Here is a 21,460-nt window from a genome sequence, read left to right as displayed (position 1 = left end):
TGTACGGGTTTATATAGACTTTTTTCTTGAAACACAAAAGATGTCAACTCCCAGCGTTGTCATAGTAAGAGAAGGGGTGTGTGCATTTCACATATACTGTTGGCTGAAGTTGGATCTCAGATACCTGCAGCAGGTTTGGGAGGGGTGCACCTCATAGGGGAATGTGATTTATGACACAGACTGAGGGGAGGGAAGGAACAGGGGTACAGTTCAGCTATAACTCAAACAAAGCTTAGACCTGACTGTGAAAAGATCGGTTCCACCACAAAACCACGCTTGAATAAACCGCGCTCGAATAAACTGCGCTCGAATAAACCGCGTAGCTGACGTAATCAACAGGGCGACAACAGCGCGGAGACAGAAGCACGCTGTAAACGCTAAACCTAAAATTAACCCCTAAACCTAAACCTAACCCCCCTAAACCTAATCCTAAACCTAACCCTAAACCTAACCCTTAACCTAACCCTAAACCTAACCCTAAACCTAACCCTTAACCTAACCCTAAACCTAATCCTAACCCTTAACCTAACCCTTAACCTAACCCTTAACCTAACCCTAACCCTAAACCTAACCCTAACCCTAACCCTTAACCTAACCCTAAACCTAACCCTAAAGCTAACCCTTACCTTAACTTGAATCAGCTTGCTTTCAAAGCACTATTTAAAGCGCCCTTCTTTCTCCGCGCTGGCTGTTGTCGCCCTGTTGATGACGTCAGCGACGCGGTTTAATCGGGCGCAGCTTAGTCGAGCACGGTTTTGACGGGTCATGAAAAGATCTTTTATATTGAAACTTGACTCGATACATGAATCAATTAGGGCATTTTTAGGAAACCTTACAAAGGATACGCTTTATGATTTGTGCTGTTGATGATTTAAAAAAAAAACTGAATGTAGAGAAAAGTGAGTTCTGTTTTTGTAATCATAACATAAAAGTTTTGCTTTCACTTTTTTCTTTCCCCTCCCTCCCTTTGTTTTAGTTTTTATGTAAAACCTCTAATAAAACCATTAATTTGTTTCCACAGACTTGATTTGCCTCATTTCTACATCTTAGCGCTCTTTTATGGTGTGAACGATATCAGTCAACTCTAAACTTTATCAGTCATAATGGAACTGAATCCTACATGTTTCTTTGCCATTGTCAAGATTTCTACATGGGAACTGATTCTGGAGTTTGCATTGTAAACTGTATTGGAAGCAAATTTACTGGATATCAACTGCACATTTCTGTCTAGCTGTTAGACCAGTGAAATCCTGACTATGTTCATGGAAATCTCTCCAAGGTTGCCTGCATAGCAATGCCTTGCCTGCTCTTGCACCAAATTAATTAAATCTATCTATATCTTGGAGCCCAACTATAAAGAGGTGCATTAAATTTATGTAGGATTGCTGATACAAAATTCCTGAAAATTAATTTAATCAAAAGCAGAGGAAGATCTTACCTCAATATTAATAAAAATATTCTCAAGGTCCTGAGGTTCCAAGAATAATTGCAGTGGTTTCATAAAATGCTGTAAAGAACAGATCCTGGTTGAAATGACCAGTAATAAAATAATTCAACAGAGAAGACACTGAAGAGAAATAAATAGACAGCGTTAACCAAAAAGAACACTTCATGTTAGGAGGAACCAAGACAATCCTTTGTACAATTCTCATCAAGATTCTATGGAAGAAGCTCAGGAGACTCCAAAAAATGAGTGAGTGCATGTTCTGACTTCTTCTTTGAAATGAAAATAGTTGACATCTCCATTGGTGGGTTAGGAATAGCATGGAGACAGGGAGGCATTTTCCCAATGACCAGGGAAGTTCATGCCACCATAACAGACCTCCTAGAAGACATTTCCAACCTAAGGGATTTCCAAACCCCATCTTCTGCACTTGCAAATCAAATGCAGATGTGGAGAACCGAGGACCATATAGACTTCCCTTGGACCTCATGATGTTAAAAGTAACACAGCATGTCCATTTTTTCAAAGTTGCTGAGTTCAGCATTTCCACGACAGCATTAAGTAATGAAACGGGGAGACAAAAGGGATTTCTGTACATAGTCAGTGGCAATGGTGGGATTCAAATAATTTAACAGCCAGTTCTCTGCCCTAATGATTTCTTCCAACAAACAGTTCACCAAATTGCTCAGAAAGTTAACAACCGGTTCTCCTGAAGCGGGGCGAACTGGCTGAATCCCACCACTGGTCAGTGGGGCTCAAGATCATAACTTATATTTTTGCTAGCTATGAATAACAGAGTACTTAAACATTGTGGCAGAAGTGGGCCAACCCCATTTTTATTTCTTTTCTGATACTCAATAAGGTCCAGAGTCACTGACTTTCTGTTTCTTATCTTCCATATCAATTAATCCTGTTCCAAAGAAGCTGCTCTTCTCAAATACATGGCAGAGAAAAATACAGTGCTGCCTGAACTAGTGGTAGGGAAGAGGTGAATTAGATGGATATCGACAGAGGTGGATTCCTACCAGTTCGCACCTATTCGGTAGAACCGGTTCGTCAAATCTACCCAACCGGTTAGAAGAGGTTCCACCAGTGGACCCGGAAAGCCGGCCACACCTACAGAAGAGGTTCCAAACATTTTTTGAAACCCACCACTGGTCCTTGGATATGATTATTCTACCCTATCATGCTCCTATTTATAAAACTCAGGGCCTCTGTGAAGGGTAAGGATGACGACTGCGTTTGTGGTGCAATCAGAACATTGCGTGTGTTGAAGTTGTTTTAACGCAAACCAAAGATGCCTTTTAAAAAACAAGTTTGCATCATATTCTTATGCATGCCAGTGCTGTGTGTGAGGTAATTTAAGGTGGTTCTGACAAGTGTCGTCGGCATCTTCATATCCGGTCACATGGGCGGCAAGCCACTCCCATCTGGTCACATGGGCGGCAAGCCACTCCCACAAAGGAGGCCACACCCACAGAGTAGGTTCGAACAATTTTTGAAACCCACCACTGGATATCGAGCGTAAATACCTGGTGAATGGATTCTAGTGTGCTTGTGTATTTTTCTTCGGTTTGTTGAATCTCCTGAAGGCAGCATTTCCTCTTATCGAGTTCAGTCATTCGCTGTTGCAAGACACAAATCATAGTGAAAGTCCTTGTTTATGGGAAAAAGGGTAATGTGTCTATTGACTATCCATGGCCCCTTCTGTTGAAGCCAAGAGATTATAGTTCAAATGTAAGTTCATCTATATCATGGAAATGAAAATGACCTTCCTGTTTTTAAATTGGTTTAGTTCTTTCTCAAAGTGCCTACGGTCTGTTGGGGGGGACATAATAATTCTCCTCTATGAAAAGGTATTAATACATCAGTTGCAGAAGTGATATTTTCTTGAGAGACCGCCTGCTGCCAATTACCTCCCACAGACCCGTTAGATCTCACAGGGTTGGCCTCCTCCGGGTTCCGTCCACCAGCCAATGCCAACTGGCTACCACCCGGGGGAGGGCCTTCTCTGTGGCAGCTCCGGCCCTCTGGAATGAACTCCCCGCGGAGATCCGGACCCTCACCTCTCTCCAGGCCTTCCGAAAAGCCATCAAAACCTGGCTGTGTCGACAGGCCTGGGGGTGATGAGTTCCCTCCCCTCTCGACATGTATGGTTGTGTGACTGTTGTTTACTTTTATTATTTGTATTTTGTCTTTTATGTTCCCCCCTTTTTTCCCCCTTGAATTGTTCGCCGCCCTGAGTCCTCCCGGAGAAGGGCGGCATACAAATAATACAATACAATACAATACAATACAATTTAGATAGATTGCTGAAGTGTTTGAAGGTTTTGCAGCCAATTCTGCCTTATAGAGAAATACCACTCTTTAGCTACTTACTGGCGTGCCACTAGGCTCTGATCTCATCAGGTCCTGGTAGATCTCATCCCCTTCCTCTTCCTCATTCTCAACACAGTCATAAAGGTCATCATCTTCCTCCATAGTGTCACTGGTGAACAAGGAAACAAAAAAAACAACCCCACGTTGTAAATAGTACAAGAACAGCCTTTCCCAGAGAAAGGTGGGAAATCCAACATTTTAGAAAAGCTCACTCCAAGCGGCAGTCTGATTATAAGAAATCATCTGGATAATATTAGATTCTGGTGCTCCCAAAGTGGCAAAATGTGACTTTTGAAGGCCTGTATCTCTATCCCTTGGTATTGAAATATATGGTGTATAGCTAAGCTTCCTACCAACAATAATATCACTTAACAAGACCTTAAATGCACTTCCAGTATGCCATTTCCCTTAAAAGCAGAACTGTAGGTTCTTCATATGATATCTTTCACTTATTCTAACAGCTTATTGCATTTCTCCAGAGTCTGTGGAAGATGCCGTTGCATGTTTGTTAGTCTAGGAACCTACATAATATGTGAAAACATTTTCCCCAGAAAACATTTTTCTACCGAATAGGTGCGAACTGGTAGGAACCCACCTCTGAAGTAGAGGTATGTGATTTATTCTTTTACATGATAATTAAACTAATTGATTGAATATGATAATGGAAAGATAATTAAATATACGTTAAAATATAGGAAATATGGATGCATATAGAATTCTTAAGATGAACAAAGTGAGGTGTGTATTGTGTCAGAGTTCTTGCTATTTTCCATAGCAGACCAATGGAATTGTAATGAACATTGAACAGCAAGGATTGTTATTTAAAGACAATTAAATGTAAGCTAAGTTAAGATATGGAAAAATGGAGGGGGAACATGAAACATAATTATAATGGAAAATTATTGAGATTATAAAGACAGAACTAAAAATTTGGGGCATGTAATGATGTATAACTATACAATATTATGATGGGAATAGCTGGGAATTGTAATCAGGTCCACCTCCCAGCCAATAATAAGTTTTGTGTGGGTGTTAAAATATAATTGCTATATATGTATACTTTTTTTCTCTTTCAAAAAATAAGGAGGAGGAGGAGGATATATGTTAAAATTAAAGATGTTTACTGAAATGAAATTATAAATACCATCAACATAAAATGAAGCTTGCTCAGAGGCTGAAATACACCAAGTAAATGAGATGAAGAGTGTGGAAGAGAGGAGAGAGGTAAGGGAAGAAGAGAGGGTAAGGAGAGAGGGGGGAGAGGAGGAGAGAAAGGAGGAGTGGAAAGGGGAGAGAGGAGAAGGAGAGAGGAAGGGGAAGTAGAGAAGGGAAGGAGGACAGAGGGAAGAAAGGAGGTAGGGAGGAGGAGGAGAGAGGGAGAAGAAAGTGATGGATAGGGTACAAAGAAGAGCAGAAGAGCCAATAATTGTTTTGGGGGGTTGATGGTAAAACGAATTGATGTCAATACTTAATAATATAAAATAATGTTGGTTATGTGACAGTATACAGGTGGTTATTTGTTATGAAAATGAAAAAATAAACTTTTTACATATATACAAAAAGAAGCATGGCTAGGTCGGAAAGCCTACAACAGTAAAAAATTCTGCAGATTTTCAACGTGCAGTAACACAAAATGCTTTACTTGTTGAATTTGTAATTGCATATTAATTCAAGACCTTCCACCCCATATCCACCCCCAAAATCAAAAGCAATTTCAGTCCATGAATATCTTTCCCTTCTCAAAGTAAAGATCTTCTTACTCAATTTGATCTGATAAGCCACTGTAGATGTCATCGTCTGCAATGCTCTCTTCTGTGGGAAATGGCCTGTAAAGTAATAAAAAAAATGCTCAAGGTCAGGCAAAAAATAGCCACGGTGCAAATCGTGCAATTATAGAATATTAAAAGTAATATTCACAATATTTGGAGATTTTTAAAGCCACCCATTTCACAAAGCAAGTGATTCTGGGCTGTGCAATAACTAAAATCATTATCATTAGCAAACATTAAAAAGCAATACAATAAACAGCTAAAAGAAGAATAATATGGTATGGTATGGTTGTTGTGTGTTTTAAATTGTGTATTGTTTGTTTGTCTTTTTTATCCCCTGTTTGTACCTCCTTTCCCTTGACTGAGTTGTGAGCCGCCCTGAGTCCCCTTTGAGGAAAAGGGCGGCATATAAATGAAATAAATCCTAATCCTAATAGATGAAGGGAATCCCTAAAGTCCCCTGGCCCGCTGGCACAACTGGATCATGAGAGACTTTTGGAGGCTTAGGAGAACTGAGACCATCCTTACCTCAACGGGGGAAGAGACAACACAGCACAGGGGCCCGACCAAATCAGAAAACGCCAGTCCATCTCAGGCAAACACTTAGCAATGTTTACTGCAATGTGCTCTACATGGGGCTGCCCTTGAAGAGCATCCGGCGACTTCAGCTAGTCCAGAACGCAGCCGCGTGAGTGATTGTGGGTGCACCTCGGTTCACCCACATAACACCTATCCTCCGCGAGCTGCGCTGGCTACCTGTTGATCTCCGGGTGCGCTTCAAGGTGCTACTTATCACCCATAAAGCCCTTCATGGTAGTGGGTCTGCGTACTTGAGAGACCGCCTCCTGCCAATTACCTCCCTGCGACCAATTAGATCACATAGATTAGGCCTCCTCCGAGTTCCATCTGCCAGTCAGTGCCGACTGGCAACTACACGGAGGAGAGCCTTTTCAGTAGTAGCTCCGACCCTTTGGAACGATCTCCCCGTGGAGATTCGTACCCTCACCACCGTCCAGACCTTCCGCACAGCCCTTAAGACCTGGCTAGCCCGTCAGGCCTGGGGACAAAGATAATTGTCCCCACCCGAATGATGAATGAATGTTGCTTACTATTTTACTTCTATGTATTGTTTGTGTCTATTGTCTGTTTAAACCCCCCCCCCCTTATTTTATGTAAGCCGCCCTGAGTCCCCTCAGGGAAAAGGGCGGCCTATTATTAATGCCTATAAGCATTAATAAATACCAAATACCAAATAGCAGGGAATACTGACTGTGTAGGATTCCTGCAGCTGCCTCCCAAGCAGTGGTGGGGTTCAAAAACTTTTGGAACCTCTTCTGTAGGTGTGGCCTGCTTTCCGGGTCCACAGGTGGAACCTCTTCTAACCGGTTTGGTAGATTTGATGAACCGGTTCTACCGAACCGGTGCGAACCGGTAGGAACCCACCTCTGCTCCCAAGCCTACATCCTCCCAAAGTAAGTCAAAGGGAAAACACTGCGTGCTTTGTCTTTTTTACATCAAACAGAAATTAAAAGTATGCTGGTAAAATAGTTCCAAGGTTATGTGTCAAAAATCCTCTTCAATGAAATCATAGTCAATGTCTTTATTGTATGGATGTCCCAAAATTTTATTTTATTTATTTATTTATTAGACTTATATACCTCTTCATAGGGCTTTCAGCCCTCTCTAAGCAGTTTACAGAGTCAGCATATCGCCCCCACAGTCTGGGTCCTCATTTCACCCACCTCGGAAGGATGGAAGGCTGAGTCAACCTTGAGCCGGTGAGATTAGAACCGCTGAACTGCAGATAACAGTCAGCTGAAGTGGCCTGCAGTACTGCACCCTAACCACTGTGCCACCTCGGCAAGCCTGCTTCTCATCCTTAATCTAAGTCATGGTAAAAAAGGAAGACCTATAGCAATAGCAGTTAGACTTATATACCGCTTCATAGGGCTTTCAGCCCTCTCTAAGCGGTTTACAGAGTCAGCATATCGCCCCCAACAATCCGGGTCCTCATTTCACCCACCTCGGAAGGATGGAAGGCTGAGTCAACCCTGAGCCAGTGAGATTTGAACCGCCGAACTTCAACTAACAGTCAGCTGAAGTAGCCTGCAGTGCTGCACTCTAACCACTGCGCCACCTGCCTCACTGTGCTATTAATGTAGGAGGTCTGTGGCATAAATTCTAGGGGGATAATACTGTCCACCCAAGAAAGAATCCCTGGGCACTTTAAGAGTGAATGCATTTATTAGGCACAAGTCCATGGGCTACATCTAATGACTTAGTTAGTCAAGGCTTATGCTGCAATGAAACTATTGCCCCATAAATTTTTCGTCATAAAGCCGTAAGATGAAAGCAAATTATCCATTCAATATTTTTGTCTATTTGGATGGGAAACCTCTGATACACATTCTCTGGGTTCTTAGCTTCCCCCAGCTAAGCTTAAAGCACTATTCATTACCCTTTGATCTTGAAGAAAAGTGGAATAACATAAAATTTCCTGCAAACCCAATCATGTCAGAGATGGTGCTGCTCTTATTTATAGTGCAAATGTGGCCTTAAGGACAAGAATGTGGGGATCTCCCAGCTTTGCTGTCATTTTCAACCAAAAGTTGTTAGCTGGCAGGAAGATATCCATCACACTCCTTAATGTGTGAATGGGGATGGGGAAGGGAAGGAGGCAAGTGATCACGGGCAGCTGGACTGAATAGGCTCAGCCACCTCACAAAACTTCCTCTAATTCTAGAGCATCAGTTGCTTTTAAACATGGGATTAACATTATTCCAGAACAATACAGTGGAAATCAATAATTCATGGGTTCTCTGCAATTATCCTCAATCAAAAGGACATTGAAATAGGATAATCTTCACAGTCTTGCAAAATTCAAGTAGATCCAGGACCAATTTGTACCTGTATAGGAAGAATGATCCAAAATGCAAAAGTCACTGCTGAAAAGGCTTAATGTCTAATCAATGCCACCTTTACCTCCAGGGAGAATAGTATCCTCAGCAAACCTTTTTTCAGTGTTTGGGCTGAGCAAACAAAATTACATCTGGCAAGGAGGTTCCTGATGTACCTTAATGCCATACTATATAACTGTCACTCAAACTGAGCCAAGAGGCAGCAAGGTCCATTCCTCCTAATGGTGCTGCTGGAAACACCCTCCCACAAGGGTGGCCCTGAACAGGACTTGGAGCAGGTGACACCAGGATCAGATGACAAGTCTATCAGGTAATTCCTGTCTCTACACATGGATCAACAGCCGTATATTATGAGTAGCAACCAGAGGTGGGTTCCTACCAGTTCACACCTGTTCGGTAGAACCGGTTTGTCAAATCTACCGAACCGGTTAGAAGAGGTTCCACCAGTGGATCCGGAAAGCAGGCCACACCTACAGAAGAGGTTCCAAATTTTTTTGAAACCCACCACTGGTGGGTGTGTAATGTCCCGCAGTTATCTACGCATTAATAATGATCTAGTAATATTTCCTTATACATTTTAGGGACCTTTCTTACATAATTGGTGCTTTCTTTCATACTTTTGGATTTCTAATTTCTGTTTCCATTAGTTGGCAATTGCTAAAACCAATCCCACGTGCAAAGGTTTTCAAAGACTTCTTGATTTTAATTGTCAATTTATTTATTCCTGCACATTGTAATATTTATTCATTTACATATCTCTGTTTTTCCACTGTTGTGCAAACACAATTCCAGCAGCTGCTAACATGTGTAAAATTAAATATATATTATACTCCCTTTCAAATAGCCAACAAAATATTTCTGGTTTGGGCTTCCGGTGGGGGAGGGGCTTGCTGGTGGGAGCTTGTCATTACAGCTCCGGAATCCTGGTTGCGTTAAACTGTCTGATGAGCAATCCATCAGCCGTCTGACAGCTTGTTTACCTTTTCTTCGGGCTAAGAAGATAAGGTGAGTTAATTGTGCTGGGCAACGCGCCAACTAACTCTCTCAGATTGACTCTACTTGGACCGACCTAAGTACTAATTTATAATTTCATATCCGGTCACATGGGCGGCAAGCCACTCCCATCCAGTCACATGGGCAGCAAGCCACTCCCATCCAGTCACATGGGTGGCAAGCCACTCCCACAAAGGAGGCCACACCCACAGAGTAGGTTCCAACAATTTTTGAAACCCACCACTGGTAGCAACCTACTTTGCCATCTATACTGTCTGCCACTTTAACACTGTTGGGAAGTGTCCATGCAGAAGACCAAAGTGAAGGTGGCAGGACACAGCTGACATGGACATGAAATGGCATTTATTGATCTGAAATGGAATCCTGCAAATTGTGGGGGGAAACCAGGAAGAAGAAGATTTTAATCAGGTCAGAAAGCAAATAATTTCAAATTAGTTCTGCTCTGGAGGAGCACGTTTCCCCTATTAGCAGCAAACCATTATTTCGCTACTACCTGTAGCTTCTGAGACTTACATGTTGTATGCTGTCAGAAGCTTAAATTAAAGGCAAATCAGATTAAAAGCATGTGTTTAAATGAAAATTGTACAAATGTCTCTGAATAGCTTATACATTAACTAGTTTTGCACTTACACGAAGCCTTTCTTTTGGGCAACTTGCGTCCATGAGAGTATTGATAAAGCATCAATTACCTGCAGGAAAGAAGGGAACAACAACAAAAAAGGACAAAGATTCAGAGATGTGCAGATCATGACATCATAGGATTTAATTACTAAATCCTCATTGATTTAAATATTACCTTTCAGGTCAGGACAGGTTTTGCAGATTAAAAATGATGCGCTTATGTGCATAATACCAAAGGATCGCAAAAATCTGACTGATGATAGATTTTATGTCCCAACATGGGAGCGAATGATATCCTTATCCCCAAAATAATTCTAGTCTGAAATCCATTTTAACTTATACACTCCCCAATTTTTCTCCAGGCAGTCTTGTAAACCATCCCTAGAGGTAAGAGTCACATACTTTAACCTGGTGGTGTTGACTCAGGGCGGCTAACAAACCGGTAGGGAAGGGACACAATACAAAAGGAACAGACAAAAAACAGACAACAATACAGAACCAATTTAACATCTCAACAAGCGCAACCAGTTCGAGTGGGGGTGGAACTCAGCAGCCCCAGGCCTGCTGGAACAGCCAGATCTTAACGGCTTTACGGAAAGCCTGAAGGGTGGCGAGGGTCTGAATCTCCACGGGGAGATCGTTCCAGAGGGCCGGAGCAGCCACAGAAAAGGCCCTCCTCCGGGTGGTCGACAGTTGGCATTGGCCGGCAGATGGAATTCGGAGGAGGCCTAATCTGTGGGATCTAATGGGTCTTTGGGAGGTGATTCGCAGGAGGCGGTCTCTCAAGTACCCAGGTCCAATACCATGTAGGGTTTTATAAGTGACGACTAGCGCATTGAAGCGTATCCGGAGACCGATAGGCAGCCAGTGCAGCTCGCGGAGGATAGATGTAACGTGGGTGTACCGAGGCGCACCCACGATCGCTCGCGCGGCTGCATTCTGGACAAGCTGAAGTCTCCGAACACTCTTCAAGGGTATGTCAGTTTATAAGAGAGAGAGAAGGGGGAGGGAGAGAGGGAGAATGCACATGCTTCCTGACCTCCCCCCCCAAATTCACCCAGGGTTATAAGATTGGGGGCTATTCTCTGGGTTTTGTCTCCAGCAGCAAAATCCCTCAGTCATTATATAAAGAATGGCTGTCATGATAAATATGACATCTTAAAGATGACAAAAGGATTTTTCTTCTTTTTACGCTTATTCTATAGAGTGACTGTAGGATGGTGATTCAGAACAATACCCGGAAATCCCCTACTTCAAATTTGGCCTCAGACGTAAATTCAGGCAGCAAATCACTCTTTCTCAGCCCTCAGCTCTTAAATGAGCTCTTAAAGGGTCCCGAGATGATGAAGCTTTTAATCAGGGCTATCAAAATTCCCTATTTTGGAAACAGAACATTTCAAAGAATTTGGAAATGCTCGCCCTTTAGCCCCTAGGGTTCTGCCCCTGGCCAAAATGAAAATGATATAATTCAAAATAAATAAACCCATTACATACTGTTAATAAAACTATTCCTACCACTGGATAAGAACATCCTACCTGAATGCTGTCTAAAGGAAGTCTTTCATATTTTTTCTAGAATTGGACAATGAAGTTTAGAGAACTAGACTAGGATGGTAGATAAGACATCAGGATAGAAACCCTGAATTCTAGTTCTGTGTTAGGCATAAAGCTAGCTGGGTGACCTTGGGCCCTCCAGGGACGTGCAGTCAGTCCCGCCTGTAGAGGGCGCTTTTTAAGAGGCTTTTTTAAACAGTTAAGCAGAGTCATCCACGGTGACTCTGGGAGCAACTAGCTCAGCCTGACCTCAGCTCTTGCCTTTTTCCTTTTACATTTTTTTTCTTTTCATGATGGCAGGCAAGAGCAGAGTTGAAATCCTCTCTGAAACAGCTGGAAAAGGTACGTGTGGGTTGGAGGGAGGGAGAGGATTTCAAACTTCATCCTCCTGGTGTGGGGCTTTGGGCAAAGGCTGGAGGGAAGGACCCTGGCTCGCTTGTGCTCTCCCTCCCCAAGTGTACTTTGATTGCAGGCAGAGCCACGTTGTCTTTTCAAATCATTGTAATCATTGAAGCTGGGCTGGATCCTTCCGGGGCTGGGGGAAAGTGTGTGCGTGCGCCAATATGGCCCTTTGACTGGCTTCCTGCCTCCTCCTGTGGTCTCCCTGACTCCCTCCAATCCAACTGTGTGTGTGCGTGTTTGAGAGGGGAGGGAGGGAGGGAGAGAGGGAGGAAGGAGGGGAAGGGAGAAGAAAAAGAAAGAAGGAAACTTATTTCGCAAAGGAGAAAAACAAATGCTGTCGCTTTAAATCGGAACTGAGCATGCCTGGCTGTGGAATTCTGGGAGCTGAAGTCCACAAGCCTAAAAAAAAATTGTGTCAGTGCCTCACCAGCCATAAACCTCACCGCACGTCACTGGGGCCTCATACTCTCAACTGTAGGAAGGAGGCAAGGATAGGGAGGGAGAGAGTGCGGGGAGAGGGTGTGGGATATGGTATTCCAGAAAGAGGGTCTGACTGAAGTTCATGTTTTTTCTTGATGCCTTTTTCTTGAAGTGTGCTAGGCTTGTTTTACTCTGCTTTAGTTTTTTGACAATCTGTGGTTTCAAAGAAACATTCTGCTACAAGGTTAAACATCTTACAGCCAGACCTTAGGATACACCTACTACAGCCAGCTATGTGGCTGTAGTAGGTGTATCCTACTACACATCCTATTGTGGGCAACAGCTCGTTGGTTGCTCCCAGACTTGTTGAATGAAAGCAGCTCTGGGAATGCAATGAGGTTACATTGCACCTCCTTTCAGAAAGGGCTAGGTATTGGGATACCAATAGTGGTGGGATTCAAATAATTTAACAACCGGTTCTCTGCCCTAATGACCAGCTGGGTAGGCGTGGACCAGTGGTCATGTGACAGTGTGGGCGTAGCCAACTCAAAGTCACTCACGTCAATGGGCGCTTTGCTTTAGCTGTTACAATGGTAATAAGGATTAACCGGAGAGGCAGTTTCTGTAAGCAGGGCAATAAAGATTAGGCTAGAAACAACACCAGAAAGTTTCCTTCCTGCCTTCCTTACAGGATTAGCCCTGTAAAGTGGGGAAATAACAAAAGGCGATTTCTTCCAACAATCGGTTCTCTGAACTACTTAGAAAGTTACCAACCGGTTCTCCCGAATAGGTACGAACCGGCTGAATCCCACCACTGGTATTCCTGCACTTAAGTGAAACCAAGAATAACACAATATGCTTTGCTCTATCAAGCAGTTGGGACATATATTCTGTATGTAGAGATAGAAATGAGAGGGTGGGGGAGGGAGGGAGACACAGAGAGAGAGAGACACACACACACACACAGAACAAGGCTTATTCAGATCCAGTTTGCAGCTGTCTGAAGTGATAATCATCTTCTTTTTTTTTGCCACAAATAAAGTGTCCCTAATCTTAAAATCTGAGCATCAGAAACCTGCCAATTTAGTTTGCTGGATTCATGCTCAGTCAGCGTATCAGAATCCCGAGAGGGGTATAATGGAGTACACACATATTTGTTATCCATTACAACATTTGATTGTGAACTTGTTCTGGGACAAATAATTTGCTACAATTTGCACATGACTTTACTTGCTATTCATTTTTTCCCCCCTTGCATTGTAAAATTTGCTTACATGATTGGATCACGGTGGAATTGACGCTTTTGCTATTTTTATTCTTACATCACTTGGCTATTCAGAAATGTAATTGATTATGTTGTTTTATGGCTTCTGATACTTTAAACAACCTTGTGGCCCATTCAAATGAAAAGCAAATAAAGAAATGCAAATAAAAAGTGCAAATAAAAATGCAAATAAAGAATACAATAGTTGAACAGATGTTTGATTTGTAGATAGAGATAGAGATAGGTAGATGATGGAGATAGAGATAGAAGACAGTGATGTATTCTGCTAGCTGAAATTACACCATCAGCTAACTAATTTTACTAGAAGTAGGATTTGGTTTGTAAATTGGTTTTAGGAGCAAATACTAGGAAGAATAACGAATATTAATAATCGAAGCTGATTTTTCCAACACGGTGTCATTACTGAAACTAGTATTCATTGAAAATCTTCCATTCCATCCAATCATTCCATAAAGACTTCTTTGCACTGATATAAAACATTCAGGATCAAAAGGACTTTGATAACTACCATATGGAGCATATGGAAACTGTTTTAATGGGAGAGAAAAGTACCTTTGCAAAATCTTTTACGTCGAACAAATCAAAGACCTCAAAAAGATCACTTTTCCGCAGGCCAAACTTCTCGCAGCAGGTAGCAAGGAAGGTCCGGATATTCTTTAGGCACAGGAACTGGAAAGGAAATGTAAAGAATACACCGTGAGGCTGTCGGAAATAGGTGATATTGAGTAAGAACATTAGCAAGCAAGTCATCGTACTAAATGTATAGTTAATTCAGTCAAAACACTGAACAATTTCTGTTTGATTACGCTGGGTTCCCCTAAACTTTGAGCCAAGTTACCAATAAATGATGCAGATGAACTGCAGTGTTTATATTTTTTTTAAAAAGTTCACCCCACTCTAAAATGTGTGAATTTATAAATACAATAAAGCAGTGTTTCTCAACCTTGTCAACTTGAAGATGTCTGGACTTCAACTCCCAGAATTCCCCAGCCAGCATTCGCTGGCTGGGGAATTCTGAGAGTTGAAGTCCAGACATCTTCAAGTTGCCAAGGTTGAGAAACACTGCAATAAAGGCTATAGTGGCACAGCAGTTTTCCTCAATAACCTACTAATGAGAGAAATTTAAGCAAAATTTAACACATTCATCCAAAGGGGAACTTTGATGGCAGGCCCTTTTTCATTTCATGCCGATAAAATTGATTGAAGAATAGACTCCTGATGGCACAATTAGGTTGTATAAAAGTGTTGCCTGAACTGGCAGGCGAGATCTCAGAACCACTGAACGATATCTTTCAGAGATCCTGGAGCACCGGGGAACTGCCAGAGGACTGGAGAAGAGCTGATGTGGTTCCCATCTTCAAAAAAGGGGGGAAAAATAGATCCAGGAAACTATAGACCAGTGTTTCTCAACCTTGGCCACTTGAAGATGTCCGGATTTCAACTCCCAGAATTCCCCAGCCAGCATTTGGTGGCTGGGGAATTCTGGGAGTTGAAGTCCAGACATCTTCAAGTGGCCAAGGTTGAGAAACACTGCTATAGACCTATGAGGCTGACCTCAATACCAGGGAAGATTCTGGAAAAGACAATCAAGCAACGAATTAGCAAACACCTAGAAGTAAGCAAAGTAACAGCCAAAAGCCAACATGGGTTGGTCAAAAACACATCATGCCAGACTAATCTTATTGCATTCTTTGACAAAGTGACAAAATTAGTGGACCAGAGGAGTGCCGTCGATATAGTTTACTTGGACTTTAGTAAGGCATTTGATAAGATAGACCATAACCTACTACTAGATAAAATAGAAGAATGTGGGTTAGACAGCATCACAGCATCACCACCAGATGGATTCGTAACTGGCTGACCAACCACACTCAATGTAATCCTCAATGGAACTGCACCTACATAGAGGGAATAGTAGTAACTGTGAGAGGGATCTTGGAGTCCTAGTGGACAACCGTTTAAATAGGAGCCAGCCGTGTGCAGCAGCTGCCAAAAAAGCCAACACAGTTCTAGGCTGCATAAACAGAGGGATAGAATCAAGATTACGTGAAGGGTTAATACCACTTTATAATGCCTTGGTAAGGCCACACTTGGAATACTGCATTCAGTTTTAGTCCCCACGATGTGGAAAAGATGTGGAGACTCTAGAAAGAGTGCAGAGAAGAGCAACAAAGACAATTAGGGGACTGGAGACTAAAACATATAAAGAACGGTTGCAGGAACTGGGTAGTTTAATCAAAAGAAGGACTAGGGGAGACATGATAGCAGTCTTCCAATATCTCAGGGGCTGCCCCAAAGAAGAGAGAGTCAAACTATTCTCCAAAGCACCTGAGGGTAGAACAAGAAGCAATGGGTGGAAACTAATCAAGGAGAGAAGCAACTTAGAACTGAGGAGAAATTTCCTGACTGTGGGAACAATTAATCAGTGGAACAGACGTTGCCTCCAGAAGTTGTGAATGCCCCAACACTGGAAGTCTTTAAGAAGATGTTGGATAGCCATTTGTCTGGAACGGTATAGGGTTTCCTGCCTAGGCAGGGGGTTGGACTAGAAGACCTCCAAGGTCCCTTCCAACTCTGCTATTGTATTGTATTGTATTGTATTGTATTGTATTGTATTGTATTGTATTGTATTGTATTGTATTGTATTGTATTGTATTGTATTGTATTGTAGTTACAGGCAAAGAAATGGTTAAAATGGGTTTAGGAAAACACAGGCTACAGTTTCTACTCAGCCATGATGTCTCCTACTAATCTTTAGCCACTTGCTATCTATTAACATCATTGGTGTCACGTGGTTGTTCTATGCATAAATGTAAGGTAAGAACCATGTATGCTATCTTAATTTGAAAATACGCAGGATGTAAATGTAATAAACGAATGCCTTTTAATTTGTTGCCAAAATACTTTACAAAAATTAGGGTATTGTGACAAAATAGTACAATCTTCCTTAACCTAACTGGGTCCAGATTATCCATTGCTTATGCTCTTACTATGAAATCAGCACAGAGACCAAATGGCCATTATTATGACAGAGAGGAAGTCAATATAGGAAGCTAATTGAACGGAAGCCATTCTCTCGCACACACAACTGACTTCCCTATACACTGTAGGTGGAGGAAAGTGTTCTATTTCCCCAGCGCATTTGTTTATTTCAGAAAACTGCTGAGGATCGTAGCTGGTGCTGGGAACCATCCTAATTTCTCAATTATGCTGTAATAGTGTTTCATATTTCATAACGTTTGGTGTGTGAGAACAGATTGGAGAGTTTCAGTTCTTTCCATTGTTCAAATCTAGTCAGCGTACCCTAAACCACCAAGGTGTAGTGACAGCCTGGAATGACAAAGGAATTAAAGATAGCAATAGCAATAGCAGTTAGACTTATGTACCGCTTCATAGGGCTTTCAGCCCTCTCTAAGCGGTTTACAGAGTCAGCATATCGCCCCCAACAACAATCCGGGTCCTCATTTTACCCACCTCGGAAGGATGGAAGGCTGAGTCAACCTTGAGCCGGTGAGATTTGAACAGCCGAACTGCTGAACTGCAGTCAGCTGAAGTAGCCTGCAGTGCTGCATTTAACCACTGCGCCACCTCGGCTCTTAAGCCTGATAACGGGCTGGGGAATGAAGAACAGGATGGAATTAAATAAGATGGCGCTGCTGTTATTACATAAAAAGTTTGACTTGGAGATTAGCAATAGCAATAGCAGTTAGACTTGTATGCCGCTTCCTAGGGCTTTCAGCCCTCTCTAAGCGGTTTTACAGAGTCAGCATATGGCCCCCAACAACAATCCGGGTCCTCATACTTCCATCCATTCTTTGCTTCCCTAGCCATCAAAACAATAGCAAATCTGGTCCAACTTCTTGCTGCACTACACTGCCCTTCCATTTGCAACAGAAGATGGAGTTTGGAGTTTATTCAATTTGTGGGCCGCCCTATTCCCCGAAGGGACTCAGGGCGGCTGAACAAAAGCCAAGGGAGGGGAAATTACAAAAAGTAAGACAAAGACAATCGGACAATACGAACAGTTTAAAAGCACAACAGACACAGCAAATTCGAGTAGGGGGGGGGGACTCAACCCCAGGCTTGCTGGGACAGCCAGGTCTTCACGGCCATCCGGAAGGCCCGAAGGGTGGAGAGGGTCCGAATCTCCACGGGGAGCTCGTTCCAAAGGGCCGGGGCAGCCACAGAGAAGGCCCTCCTCCGAGTAGTCGCCAGCCGACATTGGCTGGCAGATGGAATACGGAGGAGGCCCAATCTGTGGGATCGAATGGGTCTGTGGGAGGTAATCGGCAGAAGGCGGTCTCTCAAGTTATTGAGAGGCTATTGGAGGTAGGAAGAAAATTATGCTGACCCGAACGTTACGCACTTTCCAAGCAAAATGCTAAATGCTGTAGAGCAGAGGTCTCCAACCTTGGCAAGTTTGCAAGTTTGCAAGTTTAATAACATTTATATGCCGCCCAATCCCGTAGGACTCCGGGCGGCTTACAGTACAGAAATAAATAAATAAAAATACAGAGAAAGAAAAGATAGATTTACAAACAGCACACCATGCACTCCGTTCTAAATGGGGCTGGGCCGTATTTTGGGGTCAACAGTCCCAGGCCTGCCAGAACAGCCAGGTTTTAGTGGCCTTACGGAAGGCCGAGAGAGTGGGAAGGGTCCGGATCTCTGCGGGTAGATCATTTCACAGGGCCGGGGCAGTTACAGAGAAAGACCTCCCACGAGTAGTCGCCAACCGGCATTGCCCGGTCGACGGTACCGGGAGGAGGCCCAGCCTGTGAGATCTTATGGGCCGCTGGGAGGTATGTGGCAGGAGGTGGTCCCGCAGATATCCAGGTCCCAAGCCATGTAGGGCTTTAAAGGTAACAACCAGCACCTTGAAGCGCGTTCGGAGACCGATGGGAAGCCAGTGCAGCTCGTGGAGGATAGGTGTAACATGGGTGTTTTGCTTTGCTGGCTGAGGAACTCTGGGAGTTGAAGTCCACAGGTCTTAAAGTTGCCAAGGTTGGAGACCACTGCTGTAGAGGATATAATGGTTACCCATTAGTCTCCGGATCCGCTTCAAGGCGCTGGTCGTTACCTATAAAGCCCTTCATGGCATTGGACCTGCGTACCTGAGAGACCGCCTCCTGCCGATCACCTCCCATAGACCAATTCGATCACACAGGTTAGGTCTCCTCCGGATTCCATCTGCCAGCCAATGTCGGCTGGCGACTCCCCGGGGGAGAGCCTTCTCTGTTGCAGCTCCAGCCCTCTGGAACGATCTCCCCGTGGAGATCCGGACCCTCACTACCCTCCCGGCCTTCCGCAAAGCTGTTAAGTCCTGGCTGCTCCAGCAGGCCGGGGGGCCCTCGATATATCCAGCCCCCCGGAGATTGTGATTGTTGTATATTTTAATGTTGTTTGTGTATTATTCCCCCCTCCCTTGTTTTATTGTAAGCCGCCAGGACTCCTTCGGGAGTGGGCGGCATACAAATCAATAAAACTATAAACTAAACTATGAAAGAAGGCTACTGCACAGTGGTTCTTCTGGCCATTCATCTCTTAATTCCATCTCTTTTGGGGAATTCTCTGCACATACTGTGCCCTATTCACAAATCATGATCTCTGGTGTACTAATCCCTGCTGGCCTATACGATATATGAGAAAGCTTCCAGCAGTAACTCAAGGCAGAAAAAGAACAGAAGCGCATTTCATCTTCTTCTTTGTGAGGTTCTACCAACACCATGTACACATCTGGTCTCACCTAAGGTGCTAAGACTTTTTTCTGAGCAGTTCTGCTCTTCCTCCCCATTTTTTTTTTTTTTGGCTTTTTAAATACTTAATACAAACTTTGGGGTTCCACAACCCTGATTATTTTTACTTCTGTGCTTCATGAATTTTTGATGCCATTAAAATGTCATTCCCACATTCTGAAAATAAACACGCTGTAATACAAAGAACTGTGGAGAAAACATCATAGAATGCAGCATGTGGCCAGCCACACCGTTTCCCATTCCTCCTATTCCATTTTTCGTTTCCAATGGTCCCAGTAAACCTTTATTTTGGGAGAAGGAGTTGTTAAGCATTTGTTGTGTTTCTGCAAAACGTAGGATTCCCCCACGCTGCTGATGTAAGTTTTGGGTTTCCTTAGGGCCAAAGTTGTACACATATTGCATTTTGTTAGTTAATAAGAATGCAACAGATGATTCAAGAATTATTGTTAATTAAGTTATTCTATAGAATATTGTTGTAGATAGAATATATTATTTATATCATGTTCTGATTCAGAGCCAATCACATGCATATTAGCCTTCCAAAGTGCTTGTTGGAATGTTTCAGCTAACGGAGAGATTATTCAGATAGACCCAGATCCACAAATCTTGCTTTGAATTGTTACTGAATCATCAATTATCTAGATCAGTGTTTCTCAACCTTGGCAACTTGAAGATGTCCGGACTTCAACTCCCAGAATTCCCCAGCCAGCATTCGCTGGCTGGGGAATTCTGGGAGTTGAAGTCCGGACATCTTCAAGTTGCCAAGGTTGAGAAACACTGGTCTAGATGTCTCTAAATGTATAAAATAAGTGAATAGCCTCCAAACAACAAAACCTGTGAGAAGGTATTGTGTTCTTCTTGAGGATTTCTTGTCAACCATTCCAGATTTCTAAGGCATAATTGAGTTCTGCTTATCACAGAGTAATCTTTTCCTATGTTGACTCCAGTGGTGGGATTCAAATAATCTACCAACCAGTTCTCTGCCCTAATGACCAGCTGGGTAGGCGGGGCTCGATGGTCATGTGATCATGTGGGCGTGGCCAAGTCAATGTCACTCAGGTTGATGTGCACTTCGCCTTAGTTGTTACAATGGTAATAAGGGTTAACTGGAGAGGCAGTTTCTGTAAGCAGGGCAATGAAGATGAGGCTAGAAACAACACCAGAATGTTTCCTTCCTGCCTTCCTTACAGGATTAGCCCTGTAAAGTGGGAAAAAACAAAATATTTCTTCCAACAACCGGTTCTCCGAACTGCTTAGAAAGTTACCAACCGGTTCTCCCCCGAATAGGTGCGAACTGGCTGAATCCCACCACTGGTTGATTCCCTGCAGATGCATAGATTTCACCTCTCAAATTCTTGACTTTTGCTAAAAACACTGAAGTCCATCTATTTGGAAGGCTATCATAAAGCATTCTAGGCACTGCTAATTATATTATCTAAGCTTTTTAAATGGAAATACAATTTTGGGATAGCTATACTGCCTCCTTAATGTTGTGATTCATGTTGTGTTCCTTATTCAAAGGATAGCGAATGCGATGTTTGCAGAATAAACTATTCAGCCAATGATTGTTGATCTCCAAAATTTATTATCCTAGCTTTTTCATCATTGCATATAATTGGTTCTTGAAAATGAGTGCCTATTGGCTCATGGATATTAATGATATTAAAGATATTAATCTTTAATAGATATTAAAGATTATTTAATAGATATTAAAGATATTATGCATGCAAAGATAGAAGACTACAGAAAGACCAATAATGGAGGAATGAATTGTGAAGAAGGCGGAGTTTGCAGAAAGGGTTAAACTGACTAATTTGGTTAAGGAGGAAACTACAACTTCTGCACATTTAAAAAGACTGGAAAACCTTTATAGACTTTTTGCTGAAAAATGGATAAAA

The 21,460-nt window shown here is 42.8% G+C and overlaps 2 protein-coding genes across 2 annotated transcripts in view; one reads left to right on the top strand and one right to left on the bottom strand.

Annotated features, from left to right (window-relative positions):
- The window catches only part of FARSA (phenylalanyl-tRNA synthetase subunit alpha), a 350,543-nt gene that overhangs the window by 250,639 nt on the left and 78,444 nt on the right, over window positions 1–21,460 (top strand). The gene's annotated exons all lie outside the window — the stretch shown is intronic.
- VAV1 (vav guanine nucleotide exchange factor 1) overlaps window positions 1–21,460 on the bottom strand; it is an 80,142-nt gene that overhangs the window by 42,579 nt on the left and 16,103 nt on the right. The window contains exons 2-7 of the mRNA XM_087711005.1: window positions 14,359–14,475; window positions 10,155–10,213; window positions 5,584–5,649; window positions 3,824–3,932; window positions 2,977–3,069; window positions 1,439–1,507 (exon numbers count right to left, since the gene is read on the bottom strand). Coding sequence (XP_087567131.1) covers window positions 1,439–1,507; window positions 2,977–3,069; window positions 3,824–3,932; window positions 5,584–5,649; window positions 10,155–10,213; window positions 14,359–14,475 — 513 coding nt within the window. The remainder of the gene's footprint in view (window positions 1–1,438; window positions 1,508–2,976; window positions 3,070–3,823; window positions 3,933–5,583; window positions 5,650–10,154; window positions 10,214–14,358; window positions 14,476–21,460) is intronic.

Source organism: Thamnophis sirtalis, unplaced genomic scaffold (genome assembly GCF_051295495.1).
Source record: "Thamnophis sirtalis isolate CommonGarterSnake01/CBP01778 unplaced genomic scaffold, rThaSir2_p1.2 scaffold_3, whole genome shotgun sequence".
Classification (NCBI taxonomy): domain Eukaryota; kingdom Metazoa; phylum Chordata; class Lepidosauria; order Squamata; family Natricidae; genus Thamnophis; species Thamnophis sirtalis.
Note: the sequence above shows the minus strand (reverse complement) of the source record. Positions and strands in the feature narration are given on the sequence as shown.